This window comes from Squalius cephalus (assembly GCF_949319135.1).
Source record: "Squalius cephalus genome assembly, chromosome: 3".
In the NCBI taxonomy this organism is placed as follows: Eukaryota; Metazoa; Chordata; class Actinopteri; order Cypriniformes; family Leuciscidae; genus Squalius; species Squalius cephalus.
In genome coordinates, this window is record NC_137124.1 from 6,733,125 (window position 1) to 6,759,544 (window position 26,420).

Genomic DNA, 26,420 nt, shown 5'->3' on the forward strand with positions numbered 1-26,420 from the left:
TAGAAGTTAGGTATGAGTGCTATACTGAGACAATAGGAACTACATTGCAGTGTCTCTCAACCAATCACAATGTGCAGAATGAACTTACTGTTGTAGAAATAAGTACGTGGTAAATGTGTATTTATAATTTTTTATATTTACTTTTTTGTTCCAAGGGCGTTTTGACTTGCATCAGCCACTGTATGTATGTCAAACGTGCCAGCAGCAGTGGCCCCTGGACTTGAAGTACCTCCTTAGCAGTGGATATTGGCCAGCCTCTGTCACCAATTCCACGCTTTATACACTGGACCTCTTGAGCTCCCTTCAGGAACTCAAGGTCATCTCTCCGGGATTCTGCAGACAAGCCTTCGCAAAGCTGCTGGAGCATCGCACTAAGTGTGGAGGAAGAGTAAGTGTAATTGTTAATACCGTATTATAACATTTCTTTCCATAAGCGCACTACATTAAAAATAATATTTCTATAAATCTTCCAGTCTGGATATATCAATGGTGATGCACTGCAGCACAGCTTCTTAGAGCTTTCATATGCATCATTTGAGGAAGCCCAGCTCTGCTGTAGTGCTCTCTTCACCTGCCCAGCCTTTCAGCAGATGGAAACCGAGAGCTATATCGCTTTCGCCGGACCAGAAGGTGGTCTTTGTTCCAGTCTTTTTATTGATTTATTTTCTTACTTAATATATTTAATTGATGGATTTCTATTTTTCTTTCTTCCTCAGCTCTGATGATCCTGACTTTTTTGAGGGGCTCTTTGTGGCTGAAGACAGTGCGGTGTCTAGATTTGTCGACACCATACAGAAAGCAGTGAGAAATGCAAGTTTTATAACTTGACAGAATAGTTGTCCAAATTACACATGGATTAACAGATGTGGTCCGAATCTGGGCCGACACTATGTTGCTGTCTGGGTTGGCATTTTGATATTTGTTGTTTAAAAGACACTTTACATACTTGTGATTTTGATTGTGTCCGTATATTTACATGTGATTGCTGATTATCGTTCATGGAAGTGGTCGTGCTATTTTCACCATGTGTGTTAATTTAGTTTACAAAGAAGTTCCATGTTTGGGCTGCAAATAAAGTTCAATGTCTCTACTCAATGTGTATGTTGTTTTTACTCCCCCAACTATTTTACCACTTCAGTTTTGCTCCAAACATGAGCGAAGAAAACACACCGTCCGCCTCTGGAGGAGCTCAGAGAGAGAGAGAGAGAGCGAGAGAGAGAGAGTGAGAGTGAGAGTGAGAGAGAGAGAGAGAGAGAGAGAGAGAGAGAGAGAGAGAGAGAGAGAGAGAGAGAGAGAGAGAGAGAGCGAGAGAGAGAGAGTGAGAGTGAGAGTGAGAGTGAGAGTGAGAGTGAGAGAGAGAGAGAGAGAGAGAGAGAGAGAGAGAGAGAGAGAGTCTACACGGTTCTCATGCTGCGGTTAAATGCGGCTTATTGTTGATCACAGTCAGATTGTGTGAGTCCAGCTTCACTCAGAGATCATGGCAGAGATCATGGTAGAGATCATGCCAGAAACCGCTCCAGCACCCGCTCCAGAAACCGCTCCAGCACCCGCGACCGAGAAGAAACCAGCAGCCAAACGCATAAGAACAGGACCAGGCGTCCGCGACCTGATCGTCAAGGTTGTGTCCGCATCTGAGGAGAGGAGCGGTGTGTCCCTCCCCGCCCTGAAGAAAGCGCTCGCTGCCGGTGGATACGATGTGGAGAAGAACAACTCCCGCATCAAGATCTCCATTAAGAGTCTCGTTGATAATGACATCCTGGTCCAGACTAAAGGAATCGGGGTCTCAGGCTCTTTCAAACTCAACAAGAAACTGGCCGAGACCAAGAAGAAACCCGTCAAAAAAGCGGCTAAAGCCAAGAAGTCCGCTGCTGCTAAGAAGCCCAAAACTGCAGCAAAGAAGGTGAAGAAACCCGCCGCTAAGAAATCCCCGAAGAAGGTGAAGAAACCCGCTGCTAAAAAGACGACGAAGAGCCCCAAGAAGACAAAGAAACCAGCGACTCCTAAGAAAGCAGCCAAGAGTCCAAAAAAGGCAAAGGCAGTCAAACCCAAAACGGCGAAACCTAAAGCAGCAAAACCCAAGAAGACAGCAGCCAAAAAGAAATAAACTTTTTCGTTGTGTGTTTAATCAAAACGGCTCTTTTAAGAGCCACTCACTAATTCATAGTAAAGAGTGTTATTTCATCTGTCCAATGAAGGGTTCCTTTATAGTGAAAGCCAATTCATGGACCTAGTGTATTCATGTTGTGCAAATTTAACGTTAGACTTCATTGAGAATGTTGATGTTTTCATTCTACAGAAACGTCCACTTTTGGTATGGCAAGAGGTTTTAAAATGTATTTCCTTTCCAATCCTTTAAATCTTAACTTTTGAGAGTCAGAATTAAATGGATGTAAAATGATTATCATGTCAGATAATACATTTTATTTAATGTGATAGAAAACAAAACAAAAACACAGTAACACCAGTGACACAATGAATCACCAGTGACATTCATAAGACCAAAGATCATTATTCTTCAACTATAATTAAGTAGATGAGACTAAATTGTTACATTTGGCATACAATCTAAATGAATAGCTTTGAATAAAGTTTATCTATAAATGGGAGTCACTGGTGTTACTGGTGTTACCCATAAGAAAGGTGACACCAGTAACAGTAACGCCAGTGACAGTTTTCATGAAAAATTCAATTTACAAAATGGCTGCTGCAAGGTATCAAACCACATTTAGTAAATAATGGTATACTAACTAAATTAAGTAGTTTAATACATTTATATTCATACATTTATGTTTTAGTTTATTTACTTATTATTATTATTATTATTATTATTATTATTATTATTTTTACAATTCCCTAACAATAAAGTAGGTCAGTGAGTTTAAGAAGCTTCATGAAATCATGAGATAAATGAGAACATTTCTGATAACTGAAAATAGACAGTGGACTTATCATGGACCTTTCTTCATAGATCTTCAGGAAATTGGAAGAAGGAAGTCGAGTGTTATATGTTTATAGTTATGAATACATTATTGTATCTTAAATGGTAGACACACCTGTTATTGACATCAAAATAAAGCAGTTTCCCATAACTAGGAACGAGCACTTCTGTGGTGCCTTGAATTCTATATAATTAATTAAAAAACAAACATTGACACACTGATGGCTCAAGAAGGTGTAATTGTTCAAATAACATATTGTTTCATTTTAAAATATAAAGAAATTCTAACCCTAAAGTGTTTTTCAATGTTAATATTTCTGTAAAGGCAAGGGACAGAAAAATTGACATTTCCATAGAATGTACGTACGTTTACATATTTATACCAGTAAACTATTAAACTATTCTGCTTCAAGACCGACTCGTTTAACTTTTAATCACACATTAACATTACCACCATTAAAATAAAGCCCATTACCCTTTAAAAGGAAGACTAGCGGCATTAAATGAAACTACAGCGTGACGTGTTTGAGTGTCAGTAGCAGAAAGGGGGGTTTGGTGTTCAGAGGAAAGCTCACTGATTGGCTGCGAATGTTTTCAGATTTCAGCCAATAGGAGACTAGCACGCTTTCTTTATAAGTCACCTCACAACGAGCAGCCGCATTATAGTTCTGTGTACTTCTCGCTTTGTTAGTCGTAATCAATCTTAAGCTGCAATGAGTGGAAGAGGTAAAACCGGGGGAAAGGCTCGCGCTAAGGCCAAGAGTCGCTCTTCCAGGGCGGGACTGCAGTTCCCCGTCGGCCGTGTTCACAGGCTTCTCCGCAAAGGCAACTATGCCCAGCGCGTCGGTGCCGGAGCTCCGGTGTATTTGGCCGCTGTGCTCGAGTATCTGACCGCTGAGATCCTGGAGTTGGCTGGAAACGCCGCTCGGGACAACAAGAAGACCCGCATCATCCCTCGACACCTGCAGCTGGCGGTGCGCAATGACGAGGAGCTGAACAAGCTTCTGGGTGGCGTGACCATCGCTCAGGGCGGTGTGTTGCCCAACATTCAGGCCGTGCTGCTGCCCAAGAAGACCGAGAAGCCCGCGAAGGCCAAGTAGACTGACCGAAGCTTCTCTTCAAACCAAAGGCTCTTTTAAGAGCCACCCAATATTTCCCCGAGAGAGTTATTTCATAAATTGTAGCACTACTTAAGTTTGTATCAAACCAGCGTAGAGTTAAATCATTTTTGTACCGTACGTTGCTAATGTTGTTTTAAAGATAAACTAATATGAAAAATAATTCCTAATGCAAGTAACACGCTGCATTATGAACATAATGGCATTGCGCGGTTATCCCCCCCCCCCCCCCCCCCCCCCTTTGTGCTATGAAAAAAATGTTTTCACGGTGTGTGATCTATTTATTTGTATTCGCGTCTCAATTTTTTATTACTTAACATAAATCGAACAATTATGGGTTATAATACACAAATATAAGACTGGTTTAATCTATTTTCTAGCTTTGTCTTTGTGTACCCGAATAAAAGACTGAGCTTGAAAGCAGGAGGCGCACAGCCTTTGTCCAGGTCCAGGACACCAACTTGTGCGCCATCCACGCCAAGAGAGTCTCCATCATGCCCACAGACATCCAGCTGGCCGCATCCGCTTAAATCCCCAGCAGTCACACAAACCCAAAGGCTCTTAAGACTCAATGAAAGATGATTTCCATATTATGGTGTTTTTAAATAAGAACTTCTATATGCCATGGTGGTCTTATAAAATGCTATTTTTATATATCACTTAAATCTAAAAGTGAATTAAAGGAAATTAATGGTGGTTTAAGTTTTAGTGTTATGCTGCTGTATTTAGTTATTATATCATTTGTATGTTTGTATGTGTAGTTATTAACCCTCATCCTCTCCTGTAACACATCCTTCCCTTAATGACTGAAGGCCTTTGATTATACCTTTTGTCTAGAAAGCTTATATCATTTGTAAAATTGTCAATTTAAATTTTAAAAATCATTTAAATTTATTTTCATATACTTATATAGTTAAATTATATAGTTATTAATATGACTTAAATTCTACTTATCTCCACTAGTATCAAGCATCAAAAGACTGACCTCGATTTGGAAATGCGTAAGTGGTGACGTTTACTAGAACCGCCCCTGAATGTGGTTTCAACTAGGTCCGCTAGCTGATTATAAACTCCTCTTCCCCAGTGAGTTTTTTTTATCATCTGCTGTTGTCAGTTGAAGAATATCTAGTCATGTCTGGAAGAGGGAAAGGGGGTAAAGGACTCGGGAAAGGAGGCGCTAAGCGGCACCGAAAGGTTCTTCGCGATAATATCCAGGGAATCACTAAACCCGCTATTCGTCGTCTGGCTCGGCGTGGCGGCGTCAAGCGTATTTCTGGCCTGATCTATGAAGAGACTCGCGGTGTGTTGAAGGTGTTTCTGGAGAACGTCATTCGTGATGCTGTGACTTACACTGAACACGCCAAGAGAAAGACCGTCACCGCCATGGATGTTGTGTACGCGCTGAAGCGACAGGGACGCACTCTGTACGGGTTCGGGGGTTAAGAGATCCACGAAGAAGAAAAACACCAACGGCTCTTTTAAGAGCCACCCACATTTACACACAAAGAACAAGTTTCTATATGGGGAGATGGGTAGTGTTGTAAACTAATGATTTGTTTGTTTTAAACGGTGCCTTAACTCTCTATTGTACGTAGTAGCAATGATAAAGTAATTAATTTTCCAGCATCAAACTGACACTAAAACAATATTAATGAACACTTTATTTTTTATTTTTTTATTGTCTCAAAGCTCGTACCACAACAGATAAATGGAAAACAATTGACTATGACATTTCCATGTAGAAAAAAAAAATATTTATCGAAAACAATTTGTTTTACCAGACACGTGAACAAACACATTTATCTAGTTTTTAATGTATTACAAATTTCATGTTATAAAAAGTAGCATTTCATATCCAGCTGTTGCTCTAAGCTTCTGAGGCGACATTGTACCACAGTGGAACACAAGTATTACCAAACCATCAAATCAAGTTATCATATCCATCTTCATCTCCATCTTCACTCTCTGCTAGATTCACTGTTACTATAACCTCATCTTCCTCATCACAGTATGGCCCATCATCCTCATCCTCACCAACTGCATGTTGTGTTGTATACCTTTTTTAGGTGCTATAGAAAATGTGTAGAATATAATATGTGAATAACTATTCTTATGAGTGCATTACAAATTCAATATTTAGAGAATTCTGACTCTTTTACTTACAAATATAATATTTGTATTCCAACCTAGTATGCCTGGTTTGACCTTATGGTGCAATGTTGCCTTGAAGCAACAGTTTTTTGTTATTTCCTCCAAAAACATTTGATGATATATAATGTTCTTGAAAATACTTCTTTACTTAACAGTGAAGGTGACTCATATTTGTGTGGGTGATTAACTACTTAAATAATTGATGTACTTTTCATTGGGAAAATATGGAGCCCTGTGACCTGTGCTGAAACAAGACACAAAATTGAGCCCTGTTTGTCATGTGACCACTTTTTTTTAACTTTAATTGATTGGTATTTGAGTGCTTCTACCATGAGATAGGTTTGGCCAGTAAATGGATTCTTTCTCTTCAAGAAACGGCTGAAGACGCTTTTTTTCCGACAGCACTTGATCCAGTAATACTAACACGTTCTCTTCTATTCTATTCTATTATTTAAAAAAAATAAAAAAATAAAAAGTACTGTGTTAGATTAAACTGAGAAGGGTCATAGCACTTGCATATGTTGTCCTACTGTTAGATTAACTACTTCTATTGTTCTCATTTGTAAGTCGCTTTGGATGAAAGCGTCTGCTAAATTAATAAATATAAATGTAAAATAGACCATGTTGCCAGGAGGCAATACCATACCATGGATTGGATAGGGGGTTAAGTGATTTCTAAAGCAAATAAAAATAAAGATAAATATTCATTTATTTTTTACTGTGTTATATTCACGATTCTGCTTTGCAGTTAAATATACATCGCTATAAAGACTCTCGGAATTTAGTGTCATTGTTATATATATATATATATATATATATATATATATATATATATATATATATATATATATATATATATATATATACACATATATGCTATATAACAAACAATGTTATATATAGTTATATATTTTTTATATAAATTACTGTATAATACAATGTGCTTTTTCTGCTTCTAAATAAACGTTAAAATTATATAGAATTCTCTGCATATGAAAGAACTCTGAAATGATTCACAATAATCCACTTATTCATTCCGGAAAAATGCGGGAAAATAAAACAAAGAAATGGAGTAGATGTGGGGGATGGTAGTTGTCGATGGGCGTGATTAACATTTCAAAGCTTCTGATTGGATCGCCTTCAATTCAGTGAATGTTTAATGTGACCAATGAAATCATTCTATGGGTTGGTCCAGAAAAACTAGCAATCAGAGAAGGCCCGTTCTTCCCTTTGTAAATTAGCATAGAGCAGTGAATAAAGCCCGCCTGTAGTGATTTAGCTTTATTGTTCTCTGAGTTTCTCTGACTGAATCATCATGCCTGAACCAGCGAAGTCCGCCCCCAAGAAGGGCTCGAAGAAGGCCGTCACTAAAACCGCCGGCAAGGGCGGAAAGAAGCGCAGAAAGTCCAGGAAGGAGAGCTACGCGATCTACGTGTACAAAGTCCTGAAGCAGGTTCATCCCGACACCGGGATCTCCTCCAAGGCGATGGGAATCATGAACTCTTTCGTCAACGACATCTTCGAGCGCATCGCCGGTGAAGCGTCTCGTCTCGCTCACTACAACAAGCGCTCCACCATCACATCTCGAGAGATCCAGACCGCCGTGCGTCTGCTGCTGCCCGGAGAGCTGGCCAAACACGCCGTGTCTGAGGGCACAAAGGCGGTGACCAAATACACCAGCTCCAAGTAGAGGAGGCAGCTCAACACACACACAAAGGCTCTTTTAACCCTTAATCAGTGTTTGAAAAGGACGACACTTAAGGTGTTTGGGGTCATTTTGACCCCAAACTTTTAAAGAGCGATTGCATAAGGAAATATACATTTTTATATGGAAAACTATATATCATTTTTTTTATTTACTTCTCAACTATACATTTATGCTGTGTTTTTGTGGAAATTTTGAAGTTTTTTACCTATTTACTGCACAATTACATAACTAGGCCATAAATTGGCTCATGAAAAATGATTTTTTAAAGAAAAAATCACTTAAATAATGATATTAATTCAATATAAATGGTTTTTGGGCATTGCTCTATGTGTTAGGGATGGAATACTGCCATCTAAAGGTTAGTCGAAAAAACTTATTTCTTATGGGAAAGGAATTAAAGTGCAATGGCCAAATGTATCCAATAGAGGGCCATAGAGAACCATTCATTCACTCATTTTCACTTCTCCTCACAAATTTGATATATATATACATATATATATGTGAATATTTATTTAAACATTTTGAAATGCATAAAAAATCTAATTATTATTATTATCAAATTAATTATTATAATTATATAATATTAATTATATAATTATTATCAAATTATTATATACATTTGCAGAACCATTACAAGTCACCACTATGACATGATTGTGTGTGTGTGTGTGTGTGTGTGTGTGTGTGTGTGTGTGTGTGTGTGTGTGTGTGTGTGTGTGTGTGTGTGTGTGTGTGTGGAACAAGCTTGTTCCATGTTGCTTATGTGACATTTTTCAGATTTATGCCAGTTTAGTTGATTTTATTTGCCAATTTCTATACAAATGCTCTCTGTTGCAGTGACATACATGTGTGTGTTTGTGTGTGTGTGTGTGTATGAGATAGAAAGTTCGTTCCACTTTGGGTTTATGCTCTAGGACCAGACCTTGATTTAAATGTAATTTTTTTTAGATTTATGCCAGTTTTGTTTATTTTATTTGCCAATTTCTATAAAAATGCTCTCTGTTACAGTGACATACATGTGTGTGTTTGTGTGTGTTTGTGTGTGTTTGTGTATGAGATAGAAAGTTCGTTCCACTTTGGGTTTATGCTCTAGGACCAGACCTTGATTTAAATGTAATTTTTTTTTATATTTATGCCAGTTTTGTTTATTTTATTTGCCAATTTCTATAAAAATGCTCTGTTGCAGTGACATACATGTGTGTGTTTGTGTGTGTTTGTGTGTGTTTGTGTATGAGATAGAAAGTTTGTTCCACTTTGGGTTTATGCTCTAGGACCAGACCTTGATTTAAATGTAAATTTTTTTTAGATTTATGCCAGTTTTATTTATTTTATTTGCCAATTTCTATAAAAATGCTCTCTGTTGCAGTGACATACATGTGTGTGTTTGTGTGTGTTTGTGTGTGTGTGTGTATGAGATAGAAAGTTTGTTCCACTTTGGGTTTATGCTCTAGGACCAGACCTTGATTTAAATGTAATTTTTTTTTAGATTTATGCCAGTTTTATTTATTTTATTTGCCAATTTCTATAAAAATGCTTTCTGTTGCAGTGACATACATGTGTGTGTTTGTGTGTGTTTGTGTGTGTTTGTGTGCGTTTGTGTGTATGTGTGTATGAGATAGAAAGTTCGTTCCACTTTGGGTTTATGCTCTAGGACCAGACCTTGATTTAAATGTAAATTTTTTTTAGATTTATGCCAGTTTTGTTTATTTTATTTGCCAAATTCTGTAAAAATGCTCTCTGTTGCAAAAACATACATTTGTTTGTTTGTTTATGTGTTTGTGTGTGTCTGTGTGTGTGTGTGTATGAGATAGAAAGTTCGTTCTACTTTTTATTTATGCTCTAGGACCAGACCTTGGTTTATATGTAGAAATTTTCAGATTTATAATGGATTTAATTTGATTTTTTTGACAAACAAAATAAAAAAAAGTCATTTTTTTCATTTTCCCATTCATTTTCAATGTGGGGTCATTTTGACCCCAAACACCTTAAAAGGTAAAATTTTTTTTACACACCTTTAGAACAACCAAATCAAGCCCAGTTTTTTTGTGCATGTTTAGATAGGTTATTTAGGAAAAGTCCCAGAGTTTCATGCCCCTGAGATGAAGGTAACATTTTTTAAAAAATGAAAGAAAAGTCCAGTGGGGTCATAATGACCCCAAACACTGATTAAGGGTTAAGAGCCACACATATTATCTTGTAAAAGAGCAGTTGTATTGCAGATTTAATAGCATGTAGAGAAAGATGCTGTAGATATTCTGTTTAGACATGTATGGCTAAGGGTAGTTTCACAAACAAGACTTGAGCTCCCAGACTAAAACGCATGTCATAACAAAAAATCGACTCATTTCAAGGGTATAATTTTGTGTTTTTGCTGCCAGATAAAAGGAAGTTATATATAAAAAAAAAAATAAACTCCACAAATCGTTTAAATCCATTTGCTTTTTTAAGACCTATATGAAAAACTTACTTTCTAATGGTACATTAGCTTTTTGTCTTCAGCAAATGTGAATTAAAGCATTATTTTATTAACATTTATGTTTGACTATTGTTTTAATTTTATTATCCGTTTATTATCCTCTCTTTTTTCCCTGATTAAGATTAAATGGATTTACTCTAACAGCATATTGGCTTTGATCTTCAGCAAATGTAATTTTTTAATTAAAAACATTTTCAACATTTAGCTTTGAATATTGTTTTTCTTCTACACAATGAGCTCTTTGTTTTACAGTAGCAGACACTTCTGAAGCTCTGATCTATCAGCTCCTGAAATACTCTCAACACTATATTGTTGATCCTGCAGCTGTAGTAGATGAAGATGATGATGATGATGAAGATGATGATGATGATGATGATGATGATGATGATGTGAATCTTGTGCTCCAGTAGTGCTGTGATTTACAGACATGACCATGTCAACATTCACATCTTCCTCCATAAAACACAAACCACAGATCAGATTTCCACTGTTAGTAACATGTATTCTATGAGTTGCATTGAGAAATCAATATTATAATTACAATAGTTATTCTCGATGCTTCTCTTTTAGTCTAGTCAAGCCTATCAAAAAATATTTTTAATTATTTTGAAGTCCCCCTGTTATCAATAACTGTATTCCTTAACTCATATTTGATCACCAAAATGACATGTAAATGTTTTCTCTTAAAAAAAAAAAAAAAAAAAAAAAAATCATCATGCCTTAAAGGAACACTCCACCGTTTTTTGAAATAGGGCTTATTCACCTTCTTTCCTACATTTAGATAGGTGGGCAAATGCATTTTTGTCTCAGTGCATGCATTGTTTTAGTTTGATAGGGTTGGCGCTAGCTTAGCTTAGCATAATGAATGGAATCCTTTGTTGCCAGCTAGCATGTCCTGAGTAAAAGTTATATAAAAAATGTAAAAAACCCACCTAATTACTTCTTGTGGCCTGCGTATTCACAACAAGTACAAATAGTGATACAGATTAACACTAGGCGATTTCCTAGGCAGATATTGACTTATATATTAAGGACTATATTAGGGGGAAGCACAGGCGAAGCACTGCTACTTGGGTGTGATATCTCTGCGCCCAAGTAGCAGTGCTTCGCCTGTGCTTCCCCCTAATATAGTCCCAAGTCAATATCTGCATAGGAAATCGCCTAGTGTTAATCTGCATCGCTATTTGTACTTGTTGTGAATACGCAGGCCACAAGAAGTAATTAGGTGGGTTTTTTAAAATTTTTTATATCACTTTTACTCAGGACATGCTAGCTGGCAACAAAGGATTCCATTCATTATGCTAAGCTAAGCTAGTGCCGACCCTGTCAAACTAAAACAATGCATGCACTGACACAAAAATGCATTTGCCCAGCTATCTAAATGTAGGAAAGAAGGTGAATAAGCCCTATTTCAAAAAACGGTGGAGTGTTCCTTTAAAATAGCTTGGATGTAACTCTACACCCTTGTCTCATTTAGTATATGTGGTTCTATTAATATGGTAATGATCCCCGCCTCCAGTCACTCGCACCAGCTCAGAGATCCACTCATTGACAATCACACTTTGATCTGATTGGTTACAACTTAAAAGGTAGTTTGTGACATCAGAAACACTAGCGATTTCGAGTATGGAGAGCTGCAAACCTGGAGCCGGTAGATATACATACACCCCAGTAAGTTTTACGCCCCGTTGTTCCTGATGCGTCTAGTAGGGGGAGGCTGTAAAGTGACACGAATTGAGGCATGTTAAATAATCTGATAAAGTATGTTGTTTTTAGCATGATGCAACATTTATTATTTATAAATGGTTAGCTATATAGAGCTAGGGTAGGTAGATATCAAGTCATTTCTTTATATCAATGGTTGGTTCTATAATTTATTTCGAGAGACAAAACGTTATTGACGTCAGGTTGATGTTCTGTCTGGCTCAAACTTAGCTAACCACGTGTATGTTTAGCTGCTCCTAGTCTTCTCTACTCACTTTCAAAATTAGTTTTCTCTTTAATTTTCTTTTGTTGTCTGTCTTTAGCTTGCGTGAGATGGCCTCTTCTGGTAAGACTCTGTTTACTCCTTGCATTAAAACACACTCCACATGGTTTCTGGGGCAATATTACAGTAGATATTGGAAATATGTGAACTTGTTTTTTTACAGTCTATGGTGTGAACACACAAAATACACATTTATAATAGGCATATATGTATAAGTAAAATCTCTAAGTAGTTGAACTGCACACTCACTCAAATATTTTGATTATTTCCAACGTCATACATGATAAAACCCACATTAAAAACGTTTCCCATATGGTTTGAAAGTAGACTCTAGTTTGAGAAGTTAAATTGAGTTGATGATCTAATTATCAAATTTATATCTTAATATACATTTTTTTCTTAAAATAGCTCACTGATCTGGACTAAAATGTAGGATATGTGCACTTATGTGTGTTTTATCATACTCTGTCTTTACCAAGTTGTCTTTAACTTGCATCTCATAAAGGTGTGTGTTTGCTTTAGCTATAGGAAATGAAAATCTCTCTCTCTCTAAACTTGTATAAACTATAAACAGTAAACACCCATCTCTTTTTTTAGCTGCATTCCAAACCAACAGCTTGTCTACATTTACATTTTACATTTAGCTGACGCTTTTATCCAAAGCGACTTACAATTGCTATACATGTCAGAGGTCGCACGCCTCTGGAGCAACTAGGGGTTAAGTGTCTTGCTCAGGGACACATTGGTGTCTCACAGTGGATTCGAACCCGGGTCTCTCACACCAAAGGCATGTGTCTTATCCATTGCGCCACACCACCCCCAACAGTGAATAAATAAATGTCTAGTGAATAAACGACTTGCAGAGATATACATGGACATGTTTTTAATGTAATTTTCAATTTTCTCTGCACAGTCCATCATCAGTGGCCAAAAGAAATCAAAGTGGCTTGACTTTTTCCAAAAGTGTTCCAGAAAACAAGTGCCTGTGCGGTTGTACTTTGAAGATCAAAAGCAAATTGATGCAATCCACAGTCACCTGACATCAATTCTTGGCAGCACACACACAGGCAAATACAGTGACAAGATCAAAATAATTCACCAGAGATGTCCTTTTTTAATTTTTTATCAGTGAGCGGAAGCACTTTGACAGGAGGATAGAAAAACAGTTAAAGAGTGGCAAGCCATAGGGGAGTCATCTACAGGAGTCATCATAATTCAAAAAAGGTGTTAATAAATATTTTTTTGTGAACAACAATATTGTCTCCTTCTTCTAAATTTGCCCTTGGAATTTTAGAAAAGGGATAAATTGTGTTTGTCTTCATGAAATGCTAAGTAGGACAATGTTTTGTATGACGACCAATAGAGAATAGTACAGCATTCATCAAGGATCCATAGGATTACACGGTATGTCTTATGGGCTAAATATGGTTAATATCAAAATTTAACTTTATATAAATTCACAACATATTTCACTCAGTCTCCTGTATAACCTACGGTGAATATAACTATTCTAGGTCATATCTCATTACTTGTCATCTGATCCAACTATGTGTATTATTAATATTTTAATTCACAAAAATAAATAGTCTTCTGTAGGCTGAGTGAAGAGAGTGAAGCCCAACTGAATATCTACAGATATTTTAATCCTTAGTGCAGTTTTACACTGTAATGGTTATATTTAAATAAAAAAAAAAAAAAAAAAAAAAAGAATTGGTCAGTCTATGGGCAGGACGGTTATTAATGTTTAAGTTTTGAGCGTCGATTTAGTGATGTTATTTCGCAGTATATCCCCTTACTGTACGCATCAGGGAGAACAGGGCCGTAAAACTGCCTATGCCGTATATCTACCGGCTCCAGGTCTACAGCCTCCCCATGTTAAATGTGTGAATCTCCAGGTTAATATAGTTCACGCTAACAGATCTCCACTGACAATATTGCTATAAAACAACAAAATTGGTCTCAACTTTTTTTCTTCTTTTTTTTTTTTCCAAAAAGAATAGTACTAATAAATAAAGAAGGAAAAAAAAATCAGGACCATTTATTTATGGTGGTAATTTCAGATGGAATATCTTTAATAAGACAAAACCGATCAAGCAGTGACATTTTCCAAAGACTTGTGAGCAGCTGCCTACATCTGTTAGGACTTTTCTGTTATTAATCTGTTATGATAATCTATGAACATCTTGAAAAAGGGTCTTCAAACTCCTAAAATTGAGGTGAATATTTGTGAATCTCCTTTAAAAAAAATAAAGCCAACTTAAGAATACTCCTTTGCCATTTTATTTGTGTAGAAATCTTACACTCATGTTTATCACAAGAGACATAACTTAATCGATGTTTTAAACTACAGGATGTTCCATTTTGAGACTGTTATAAAATATTATATACAGTTATATACAGTTATAAATGTTATATACAGTTATAAAACTGTATTAATAAAAACTAAATGGAGCTAAAATTTAGCTGGATTGTATTACATTTTTAAAGTCACCAATAACGTCAGACAACACCAATTTGTCATTAAAACTATTATACCAAAAAAAGTGCAGGAAAATTGAAGCTCTTTAAAAATAATATGTGTGGCTCTTAAAAGAGCCTTTGTGTGTGTGTTGAGCTGACTCCTCTACTTGGAGCTGGTGTATTTGGTCACCGCCTTTGTGCCCTCAGACACGGCGTGTTTGGCCAGCTCTCCGGGCAGCAGCAGACGCACGGCGGTCTGGATCTCTCGAGATGTGATGGTGGAGCGCTTGTTGTAGTGAGCGAGACGAGACGCTTCACCGGCGATGCGCTCGAAGATGTCGTTGACGAAAGAGTTCATGATTCCCATCGCCTTGGAGGAGATCCCGGTGTCGGGATGAACCTGCTTCAGGACTTTGTACACGTAGATCGCGTAGCTCTCCTTCCTGGACTTTCTGCGCTTCTTTCCGCCCTTGCCGGCGGTTTTAGTGACGGCCTTCTTCGAGCCCTTCTTGGGGGCGGACTTCGCTGGTTCAGGCATGATGATTCAGTCAGAGAAACTCAGAGAACAATAAAGCTAAATCACTACAGGCGGGCTTTATTCACTGCTCTATGCTAATTTACAAAGGGAAGAACGGGCCTTCTCTGATTGCTAGTTTTTCTGGACCAACCCATATAATTATTTCATTGGCTATTTTAAAAGCTCCTTGCCTTGTGGGACACCCAATCACAGGCTTTAAATGTTAATCCCGCCCATCGCCTCATGTCCTACTGCCATCCCCCATTACATCATGTTTCTTTGTTTCATTTTCCCGCATTTTTCGTAATGCACTGCAGTATGTTGAAAGTACAATATTGATAATTTCAGTTTAATCAAATTGAAAATAATAAAATACAATACATATTATAAAAAGACAGATATTAACATATTTAATTGCCACATAATGACCGGAGAGAAATGTTATAACGATTTTATCACTGTATGTGAACACAAACAATAACTCATGATCTCGTTAAACGTCACTTAATATAATTTTAAACCACTTGGAAACTTGTTCTTTGTGTGTAAATGTGCGTGGCTCTTAAAAGAGCCGTTGGTTTTTCTTCTTCGTGGATCTCTTAACCCCCGAACCCGTACAGAGTGCGCCCCTGTCGCTTCAGCGCGTACACAACATCCATGGCGGTGACGGTCTTTCTCTTGGCGTGTTCAGTGTAAGTCACAGCATCACGAATGACGTTCTCCAGAAACACCTTCAACACACCGCGAGTCTCTTCATAGATCAGGCCAGAAATACGCTTGACGCCGCCACGCCGAGCAAGACGACGAATAGCGGGTTTAGTGATTCCCTGGATATTATCGCGAAGAACCTTTCGGTGCCGCTTAGCGCCTCCTTTCCCGAGTCCTTTACCGCCTTTTCCTCTTCCAGACATGACTAGATATTCTTCAACTGACAACAGCAGATGATAAAAAAAAACTCACTGGGGAAGAGGAGTTTATAATCAGCTAGCGGACCTAGTTGAAACCACATTCAGGGGCGGTTCTATTAAACGTCACCAGTTATGCATTACCATGTCGAGGTCAGTCTTGACTCTTTTGATACTTGATAACAGTGGAAATTAATAGGATTTAAGGAATACTGATAACTGCATATAAAAAAAAATAATATGCATAAACTGTAATAATTATAATAATAATTACATAAACATAATACAATAACTAAACGTCCTAGCATAACACACACACAAAAAAAAAATTAAACCATCCTTAATTCCTATATTCTACTGTCAGTTGGCCAATGGCTGTGCGCCTCCTGATTTTCCGCGCAGTCTTCTATATAACCGTGCGTTGCCATTTGTACTTAAAACCAACGCCGCGTGAAAAGGCTCAGAAAACTATTTATTCATTTATAATATTAACACCGTGGAGTACTAAAAACTAATTTTATTTTATTCTGGGTTGTTCACTTTAATAATAATTGGATTAATGTAATCACTCTTTTTTGGAGAAATTGGGTGGCTCTTAAAAGAGCCTTTGGTTTGAAGAGAAGCTTCGGTCAGTCTACTTGGCCTTCGCGGGCTTCTCGGTCTTCTTGGGCAGCAGCACGGCCTGAATGTTGGGCAACACACCGCCCTGAGCGATGGTCACGCCACCCAGAAGCTTGTTCAGCTCCTCGTCATTGCGCACCGCCAGCTGCAGGTGTCGAGGGATGATGCGGGTCTTCTTGTTGTCCCGAGCGGCGTTTCCAGCCAACTCCAGGATCTCAGCGGTCAGATACTCGAGCACAGCGGCCAAATACACCGGAGCTCCAGCACCGACGCGCTGGGCATAGTTGCCTTTGCGGAGAAGCCTGTGAACACGGCCGACGGGGAATTGCAGTCCCGCCCTGGAAGAGCGACTCTTGGCCTTAGCGCGAGCCTTTCCCCCGGTTTTACCTCTTCCACTCATAACGGCTTATAGGTTTGTTTATAACCAGCAAAGCGAGAAATAAAAATATAATGCGGTCGCTCGTTGTGAGGTGACTTATAAAAGAAAGCGTGCTAGTCTCCTATTGGCTGAAATCTGAAAACATTGCCAGCCAATCAGTGATCTTCCCTCTGAACACCAAACCCCCCTTTCTGCTGCTGACACTCAAACACGTCACGCTGTAGTATCATTTAATGCCGCTAGGCTTCCTTTTAAAAGGTGACTTTATTTTGATAATCTTGATGATGATGATGATGATGATATAGATGATGATGATGATAATAAAAATGTGTGATTACAAGTTAAACACTTCGGTCATTAAGCATAATAACTTTAGTTTAATTGTATATATGCAAACATATGTACACATAATATGTATGTATAATTTACGTATAAATACTTAAGACTTGATCAAAAACATAACATCCCCAAATTAACCTGTTAATTTGCTTTCACTTGTAACATAAAGGAAAGCCATGTCACTTTTGACCAATGAAATAACACTCTTTACTATTAACTAGTGGGTAGCTCTTAAAATAGCTTTTTTATAAATATAAAACAAGTAAAAAGACTGAGTTTATTTCTTTTTGTCTGCTGTCTTTTTAGGCTTGGCTGCTTTAGGTTTCGCCATTTCTGGGTTTGGCTTTCTTTGTCTTCTTGGGGCTCTTCGTTGACTTTTTAGTGGTGGTTTTCTTCTCCTTCTTCTGAGATTTCTGAGCGGCGGGCTTCTTAGCGGCAGCGGGTTTCTTGGCGGGTTTCGTCTTGGTCTCGCTCTTTCTTGTTTAGTTTGAAGGAGCCGGAGACGCCGGCCCCTTTAGTCTGGACTAGGATGCCTTTATCTGTCTGTGTAACTGTTACGATCCACCCAGTCTAGGATAAGGGGAAAGCAACATTAAAGTAACAAAAATTTTAACAAAACAAATGGCTCCAAAAGTTACACTAAAAGCAACAGAAATGTGGTACAACAAAAATGTATTGATGTAACACAAGTAAGGAAGTTTAACCCTTTATAACCTGAAGCTAAAATAGGTGTTTTTCACATAATTTGATTTTTTGACTGTAAAATTCTAAAACAATGTGCTATCTTCATGTGCAAGGTGTCATCTTTTTCAGAAAAAGATAAGCTTTCAACAAATTACAGTTATTGACCATTATTGTGTGTGGTGAGTTTGTAAATAGAATTTAAATAGACAAAAAAAAAGAATAAATTTACTGATTTTTATTTAGAAAAAAAAAACAGAAAAAAATCATGAACGAAAGAAACTAACACTTTAAAGTTGAAAAATGAACTATAATATATACAAGTCTTTTTTGTGACATTGGGTTGCATAGTTTTCATTTAGGACACTTTTTTTCATACACGCACACATACAAATGCACGCATTCATAGGCGCGTGCACATACACATGCACGCACTACATGCTTAGATACATGAAAGAGTAACGGCCATCCGCCTCCCAAATTTCATTAAAAATCATCCCAATCCCCTTTTCTGCTGTCTAAAGGCCTGTTCACACCGGGACGAATTTCGCGCGCGATATTCGCCGACGTTTAACGCCTCATGACTAAACAAAGGGCGCCAATGTGAGTGTGCACACCGGCGCGAAAAACGGCACGCGTAAAAGCGTCATTTTTTAAAAAACGCCTCGGGTTCGTTTTTTTGGTTTGACGCGCCGCGTCAAAAACTATCCGACCAATGAGATTGGCGCTTTTGTTCACGTGTCTGGAGCTTCTGAAGTTACAGTAAAACACAACTTGGGGGTGCTCAAACACAAAACGGTCTTGCCGAACACACATACCTAACGGTAAAGAAGATATACGCCAAGTAGTGTCTACACTGCTGGGAAGAAATAAGACGAGGAAGATGCAAGGCAAGATGAATGTAGAGCTGCTGGTCTCGTTGGTGTCGGAACATAAAGAACTATATGACAAACGCGACAGCGACTACAAAAATCTTGATAAAAGAGAACTGTTATGGAGTGGTATTAAGCGCCATCTAATGTCAGGGAATGAATTTGCATGTTCACTCGGCTCATCGTCAGCAAAAATCACTTGGGTGTGAACACAAAAAACGTGTTGAAAAACGTTGGCGAATAACGCGCGCCGATATTCGTCCCGGTGTGTAGGGGCCTTCAAGGCCTGTTCACACCAGGACGAATTTCACGCGCGATATTCACCGACGTTTAACGCCTCATGACAAAACAAAGGGCGCCAATGTGAGTGTGCACACCGGCGCGAAAAACGGCACGCGTAAAAGCGTCATTTTTTTAAAAACGCCTCGGGTTCGTTTTTTTTTATTTGACGCGCCGTGTTAAAAACTATCCGACCAATGAGATTGCCGCTTTTGTTCACGTGTCTGGAGCTTCTGAAGTTACAGTAAAACACAACTTGGGGGCGCTCAAACACAAAATGGTCTTGCCGAGCACACATACGTAACGGCGAAGAAGATATACACCAAGTAGCGTCTACACTGCCGGGAAGAAATAAGACGAGGAAGATGCAAGGGCAAGGCAAGATGAATATAGAGCTGCTGGTCTCGTTGGTGTCGGAACATAAAGAACTATATGACAAACGCGACAGCGACTACAAAAATCTTGATAAAAGAGAACTGTTATGGAGTGGTTTCTGTTTTACATTAAGCGCCATCTAATGTCAGGGAATGAATTTGCATGTTCACTCGGCTCATCGTCAGCGAAAATCGCTTGGGTGTGAACACAAAAAACGCGTTGAAAAATGCTGGCGAATAACGCGCGCCAATATTCGTCCCGGTGTGTAGGGCCCTTTACAGTGACATGAATACAGCTTGGTTGGCTGTGTCGTTGACGACACATCCGGTTCTCTTACGAGAGGTTCTCTCGTATTGCGTAAGAAGCTTACGCTACGGGTAAAGTCATCTTTTCTCGAGATATGAAGCCAAAAAATTATCCTTAATTTAATATCTTGTCAACGCAGTGCGGCAGCAAGCAGACCTAGAGCAAGCGAAGTCGCGTGCTCATTGGCTGCTCTGCGGCAACTGCAGCAGCCTATCGCTGAAACCTTAGCGTGACGTCACGCCCAATGAGCGCGCTGGGCGCGCTCACGCGTCACAGCCCATGTGAGGAGGCGTGGCTTTAGCTTATAAAAGAAGGTTCAGAGGCTGCTATTCTCTGATTTTTGTCTCTTCAGCGACGCACTACGCATCGCTGGACTCTGAGGAAGCCGCCGTTGAAACAAGCGCCTTACAAGCCGAGGATTACCTGAGGAAGCCGGTCGTCTTCGCCGCCTTCAGCTATCCCTGCCTGCTTCGCTATCCGGCGATTATATCCTTTTACATTGCATCATGCCTAACTGCATTTCCTGCAAAGCTCCGCTCAGCGAAAGAGACCGCCATGTGATCTGCGTTCTCTGCCTGGGTCGTGACCACGCAGCCCTCGCTCTCTCCGCGGGCGGCTGTGAATTATGCGAAGAACTGCCGATGTCGACCCTGCGGGCTCGACTCGCCTCGTTCGACGCTCTCGCTGTCTCACCGTCTGCCTCCACCGGGCCGCGCAAGAAGAAGCGCCGCTCTCAGAGGCCACCGGAACCCGCGGCAGCTGCTGAGTGCTCGCCGGAGCCCCTCCCTCGAGCCTCGCTATCTCCCTCTCCCCTTCCCGACGCGCAGCGGCCGGCCTTCGCCCGCACTGCCGTCGCCCTAGGGGATGAAGCGGACGACGCCGCTTTATCAGACAGCTGTTCTCTCATGGCTTCGGACAGCGAGGCATGGTCGGGGTCTCACCGCTCCGCCTCCTCGACACAGGAGTCTAGCAAGTCCCGCGCCAGTGTCGACGCGGAACTCCTCCGCCTCCTCACCAAAGCGGTCGACCAGCTGGGACTGGACTGGTCCCCACCCAAGGCCCCCGCGCCTAACAGGCTCGACGGGTGTTTTCTGCCTAGCCGCCGCCAAGCGCCCGCCTCTAGGTCAGCACCCTTCCTGCCTGAGCTCCACTCTGAGCTCGCTAAATCGTGGAACGCCCCATTCTCCGCGAGACTCCGCTCACCGGCCTCCGCGACCCTCTCCCAAGTGGACGGGGCCGCCGAGAAGGGATATACACAGATCCCTCCGGTCGAAGAAGCCGTGGCAACGCACCTTTGCCCGCCATCCGCTAGATGGCGCTCAAAGTCTGCCCTGCCGTCAAAAGCCTGCAGGACCACCTCAGCCCTCGTCGGCCGCGCTTTCGCTGCCGCCGGCCAGGCCGCTTCCGCCCTGCACTCCATGGCTGTGCTCCAGATCCTCCAAGCCGATCTCCTCCGTGATCTGGACGAGAGAGGCCCGGATCAGGACACTCTGACTGACCTGCGCAGCGCGACGGACCTCTCGCTTCGCGCCACCAAGTCAGCGGCACAAGCCATCGGAAGGTCCATGGCTTCGCTCACCGTCACCGAAAGGCACCTTTGGTTGACGCTGGCGGATATGAGCGAAAGGGAGCGCGCAGTTTTCCTCAACGCCCCGCTTTCCCCCACCGGCCTGTTCGGCCCAGCGGTCAGTGGGATTGTGGATCGCTTCTCAGAGGTGCAGAAAGCCTCACAGGCTATGAACCTCTTTCTGCCCCGCCGCTCGAGCTCCGCTGCAGGCCGCTCTCAGGATCAGCCTCCTGCACGCAGCTCGACACAGCGCTCTGCTCAGCCTCCATCTTCGCGACGCCAGGGCGGCCGCCCTAGACAGCGCTCAGTCAGCCGTCGCAGACCGCCTCCCCCCCGGGGACCCCGGCCTAGGATAGCGCTGAAACCTGAGCCCGCGAAGTCCTCCTAGCAGCCGCAGGGAGGAAAAGATGGCTGAGTCCCGCTGCGGCCGGACCGCCATCAAAGCGCTCAGCCCTGTCAGTCCCCTTAAAAAAGGCTACTGCAGTGGTTCACATCGCAGCCAACGAGCCAGTAACACAACTCGCTCGCCTGCACACAAACGCCGTTTTTACGGCGACCCAGAGATATCTCATAAAGAGTTTGGTTTCGGGTTTTCCGGCTCACGCCGAAGGTGTCATGAGTGTAGAAAATGTGCCCACACCCACGTGCTCACCACTACACACAAACACAGTTTCCCCGGTAACGCTCACAGAGCGCACTCTCATAAAGCGGGCAAGCGCCGCTCGAGTGCTAAGTGTAGAAAATGTGCCCACGAATCTGTGCCCACAGCTACACGCTGCACGCTCTGTCACTCAGTTATCCCGGGATGCAGATCTTCTAAAGCTCCCCAGCACTGGCCGTGTTGTGTATGTAAGCCCCGCGCCCGCTCACGAGCGCGCGCACTTACAATCAGACACGTTTACCCCCATGCCGCTCTCGCGCCACGGGCTCCCAGCTTCAAAATGTGCCCCGTCCACAGTGATCGAGCCATTGAATGCTGCACAGCCAGTCCCCGCTGTCTGCGAGCCCCCGTATTCGAGCACCGGCGACGCGCGCAATGCGCGCGTCCCCCTATCTTCTCTGATACAGGTTCCCCATCCCGCACAGCGCGGCGATCTGAACCCAGAGACCATTCGACCCCTAGCGAGATGTGCCAGCGCATGGCAAGCTATCCAGGGCGTGTCAGAATGGGTGCTGAATACCATAAAGCACGGCTATTCGCTTCAATTCGCTCGCCGTCCGCCTCGCTTTCTAGCGCGAACCGAGACGAGTGTGAACACAGAAGTGGCTCATCTGCTTCGGGCAGAAATAGCAAAGCTGTTGCACAAGGGGGCTATAGAACAAGTGCATCCTTCTCTGAGCGAGTCGGGCTTTTACAGCCGTTATTTCCTCGTACCCAAGAAGGACGGGACGCTGAGACCCATTTTAGATCTGAGACACTTGAACAGAGCCCTCATGAGACGGCCGTTCAAAATGATTACAACCAGACAAATCCTCGCGCAAATTCGCCAGGGAGACTGGTTTATCTCTCTCGATCTGAAGGATGCATACTTCCAGATCCAGATAATTCCCCGTCACAGGCCATTCTTGAGATTCGCCTTCGACGGCCGGGTATATCAGTACACCGTCCTGCCGTTCGGTCTATCTTTGGCACCCCGTACATTCACGAAGTGCATGGACGCGGCTCTCGTTCCCCTGAGAACTCAGGGGATACGGGTACTGAACTATCTGGACGACTGGCTAATTCTAGCGCATTCAGAGTCAGAGCTTTTGTCTCACAGGACAGCGCTTCTCGGCCATCTGGAAAATTTGGGTCTCTCGGTCAATTGGGCCAAGAGCTCATTACTGCCCCGCCAGTTTATCTCGTTCCTCGGAATAGAACTGGATTCGGTGGCTATGACGGCCAGACTGTCAGAGCAGCGCGCGCGCCGCATTCGACACCTAGCCGCATCTTTCCAGACGGGCAACCAGACTCCGCTGAGAACATTCCAGCGAGTTTTGGGGCACATGGCCTCAGCGGCTGCAGTGCTTCAGCTGGGCTTACTGCGCATGCGCCCGCTTCAACGCTGGCTAAGAGCGCGAGTGCCTCACCGAGCCTGGACGGCCAGCAGCTTACGAGTCAGAGTGAGTCAGGGCTGTGTCTCAGCCCTTCGACCCTGGCTGGCAGCCGAATGGTATCGCACTGGGGTGACGATGGGAGTTGTCTCACGCCGGAAAGTTATCTCGACAGACGCGTCCAACGGAGGTTGGGGAGCGCTTTTCGAGGGCAGACCGGTCTATGGCCGCTGGTCAGACCAGGAGTGTCGCCTTCATATAAACTGTCTAGAGATGCTGGCGGTCGAGAATGCGCTCAAGCACTTCCTCCCATACCTGCAAGGCCACCATGTACTGGTCCGCACAGACAACATGTCAGTGGTAGCCTATGTGAACCGCCAGGGCGGTCTCAGATCCAAAATGCTCTGCACCCTGGCGGAACGCCTCCTAGTGTGGGCTCAGCACTCACTGCGCTCACTGAGAGCCGCGCACGTGCCGGGTCGCCTGAACGATGGTCCAGACAGACTGTCCAGGGACAATGTTCCCCCGGGAGAGTGGTCCTTGCATCCCCAAACAGTCCAGTTACTGTGGCGCCGTTTCGGCAGAGCGAAAGTCGACCTCTTTGCGTCACAAGACAACGCGCAATGCCCAAAGTTCTTTTCAAAGAACGAGGACGCGCTGGCCCAGAACTGGCCCAGCGGCCCGCTTTACGCTTTTCCCCCGGTCTCCCTGCTGCCGCAGGTTATCGAGAGATTCAGGGAAGCGCGCCACACGGTGCTCCTCATAGCCCCGTATTGGGAGAATCAAACATGGTTCCCGGATCTAATACGGCTGGCGGACACAGCCCCCTGGCCGTTACCGGTGAGGAGAGACCTTCTCTCTCAAGCCCACGGCTCGATTTTGCACCCCCATCCAGAGCGCTGGTCTCTGCATGCGTGGGTCATCAACGGTTACCCGTTGACTTGCCAACAGGGGTTGTGAACACGATCACACAGTCTAGAGCCCCCTCTACGAGGCGGCTCTATGCTTCAAAATGGTCTGTGTTTAGTAAATGGTGCACCGCCAAAGGGCTGGATCCACTAACATGTGGGGTATCGCAGGTGCTGTGCTTCCTCCAAGAGCTGTTGGACGCGGGCAGGTCCCCCTCCACGCTCAAAGTTTATGTTGCGGCCATCTCAGCTTTTGCCGACTCGGCGCTGGGCCGCGCATTAGGGAGGAACGAGTTCATCATCCGCTTCCTCAGGGGAGCGAGGAGATTGAACCCGCCGCGACCCCCGTCGGTTCCTATTTGGGATCTTTCCCTGGTCTTAGAGGCCATGAAAGCGCATCCCTTTGAACCCATGGAAACAGTGGATATGAAATATCTCACGCTAAAAACCGTTTTTCTGATAGCACTGTCGTCAGTTAAACGCGTGGGTGACCTTCACGCGCTGTCAGTTAACGCTGCATGCCTCGAGTTTGGACCTAATGACTCTAAAGTCATCCTCAAACCGAGACACGGTTATGTCCCCAAAAGTCTGGGCACACCGTTCAGAGCGCAGGTCATTTCTCTCTCCGCTTTGCCGTCATCCGGCAGCGAGATCGATGGTAAACTCCTTTGCCCTGTCAGAGCGCTTAGGAATTATACTACACGCTCCGCCGCTGTCAGGCGCTCGGAGCAGCTTTTCGTTTCGTTTGGTGGGCGCACCAAAGGTCTCGCCGCCTCGAAACACAGCCTGTCCAGGTGGATAGTGGACGCGATTGCAGCCGCTTATGCGTCTAAAAATCTGCAGTGCCCGCTGGGTATCAGAGCCCACTCCACCAGAGGCATGGCCTCTTCATGGGCTTGGTCTAGTGGAATTTCCATTCATGACATTTGTACAGCGGCAGGCTGGGCCTCCCCCTCTACATTTGTGAGATTTTACAATCTGGAAGTTCCTGCCCTGCAGGCTAAACTCTTATCTGTCTAAGTCCCGCGTAGCCAGCCCACTCTGTGTGCAGACTACTGCTGTGTGATTTAGCTCTCCTGGTTGAGCTCAATTCTGGGGTTGTTAGTCAGACCGGCCACGCCGCTCTGAGCCCCTTATGTGTGTGCTTATGTACTGCGCTAGCCATTCTTGGCCGCCCGGTTCCCTGTTATAGTGTTCCCCGGGTTTCTCCCTGGGACTCATTCAGTGGATGCGGGGCGCGCACGGCGTTGACAAGGGAAGTTCCCGTAGCGTAAGCTTCTTACGCAATACGAGAGAACCTCTCGTAAGAGAACGTACTCGGTTACCTAACGTAACCTCTGTTCTCTCTAGAGAGGGAACGAGTATTGCGTAAACCGCCGTGCTCGCGCCACGAGCTCACTCGCTTCAGCGACAAAAACCAGAGAATAGCAGCCTCTGAACCTTCTTTTATAAGCTAAAGCCACGCCTCCTCACATGGGCTGTGACGCGTGAGCGCGCCCAGCGCGCTCATTGGGCGTGACGTCACGCTAAGGTTTCAGCGATAGGCTGCTGCAGTTGCCGCAGAGCAGCCAATGAGCACGCGACTTCGCTTGCTCTAGGTCTGCTTGCTGCCGCACTGCGTTGACAAGATATTAAATTAAGGATAATTTTTTGGCTTCATATCTCGAGAAAAGATGACTTTACCCGTAGCGTAAGCTTCTTACGCAATACTCGTTCCCTCTCTAGAGAGAACAGAGGTTACGTTAGGTAACCGAGTACGTTTTAAAGGGTTAAACACCTCAGGAGTGGGGGGTAAAGCC

The 26,420-nt window shown here is 42.9% G+C and overlaps 7 protein-coding genes across 7 annotated transcripts; 4 read left to right on the forward strand and 3 right to left on the reverse strand.

Annotated features, from left to right (window-relative positions):
- Positions 1-1,464: 1,464 nt before the first annotated feature.
- Positions 1,465-2,104, forward strand: LOC307155463 (histone H1.5-like; the record flags this gene model as incomplete). The annotated part of the gene is made up of 1 exon (XM_079866093.1): positions 1,465-2,104. The coding sequence occupies exon 1, from the start codon at positions 1,478-1,480 to the stop codon at positions 2,102-2,104; it is 627 nt and encodes a 208-aa protein (XP_079722219.1). The 5' UTR covers positions 1,465-1,477.
- A 1,515-nt stretch (positions 2,105-3,619) lies between these two features.
- On the forward strand, positions 3,620-4,171 carry LOC307155464 (histone H2A-like). The gene has a single exon (XM_079866094.1). It carries the CDS (start codon positions 3,652-3,654, stop codon positions 4,036-4,038), a length of 387 nt encoding a protein of 128 aa, XP_079722220.1. The 5' UTR covers positions 3,620-3,651; the 3' UTR covers positions 4,039-4,171.
- A 1,007-nt stretch (positions 4,172-5,178) lies between these two features.
- Positions 5,179-5,658, forward strand: LOC307155468 (histone H4). Its single transcript, XM_079866098.1, has one exon. It carries the CDS (start codon positions 5,188-5,190, stop codon positions 5,497-5,499), a length of 312 nt encoding a protein of 103 aa, XP_079722224.1. The 5' UTR covers positions 5,179-5,187; the 3' UTR covers positions 5,500-5,658.
- Positions 5,659-7,486: 1,828 nt separating this feature from the next.
- Positions 7,487-7,914, forward strand: LOC307155466 (histone H2B-like). The gene has a single exon (XM_079866096.1). The coding sequence runs from the start codon at positions 7,523-7,525 to the stop codon at positions 7,895-7,897; it is 375 nt and encodes a 124-aa protein (XP_079722222.1). The 5' UTR covers positions 7,487-7,522; the 3' UTR covers positions 7,898-7,914.
- Positions 7,915-15,001: 7,087 nt separating this feature from the next.
- LOC307155465 (histone H2B-like) lies at positions 15,002-15,844 on the reverse strand (the record flags this gene model as incomplete). The annotated part of the gene is made up of 1 exon (XM_079866095.1): positions 15,002-15,844. The coding sequence occupies exon 1, from the start codon at positions 15,374-15,376 to the stop codon at positions 15,002-15,004; it is 375 nt and encodes a 124-aa protein (XP_079722221.1). The 5' UTR covers positions 15,377-15,844.
- On the reverse strand, positions 15,844-16,266 carry LOC307155467 (histone H4; the record flags this gene model as incomplete). Its single annotated transcript, XM_079866097.1, has 1 exon — positions 15,844-16,266. One exon carries the CDS (start codon positions 16,264-16,266, stop codon positions 15,955-15,957), a length of 312 nt encoding a protein of 103 aa, XP_079722223.1. The 3' UTR covers positions 15,844-15,954.
- A 603-nt stretch (positions 16,267-16,869) lies between these two features.
- Positions 16,870-17,296, reverse strand: LOC307155752 (histone H2A-like). The gene has a single exon (XM_079866675.1). The coding sequence runs from the start codon at positions 17,279-17,281 to the stop codon at positions 16,895-16,897; it is 387 nt and encodes a 128-aa protein (XP_079722801.1). The 5' UTR covers positions 17,282-17,296; the 3' UTR covers positions 16,870-16,894.
- Positions 17,297-26,420: the final 9,124 nt, after the last annotated feature.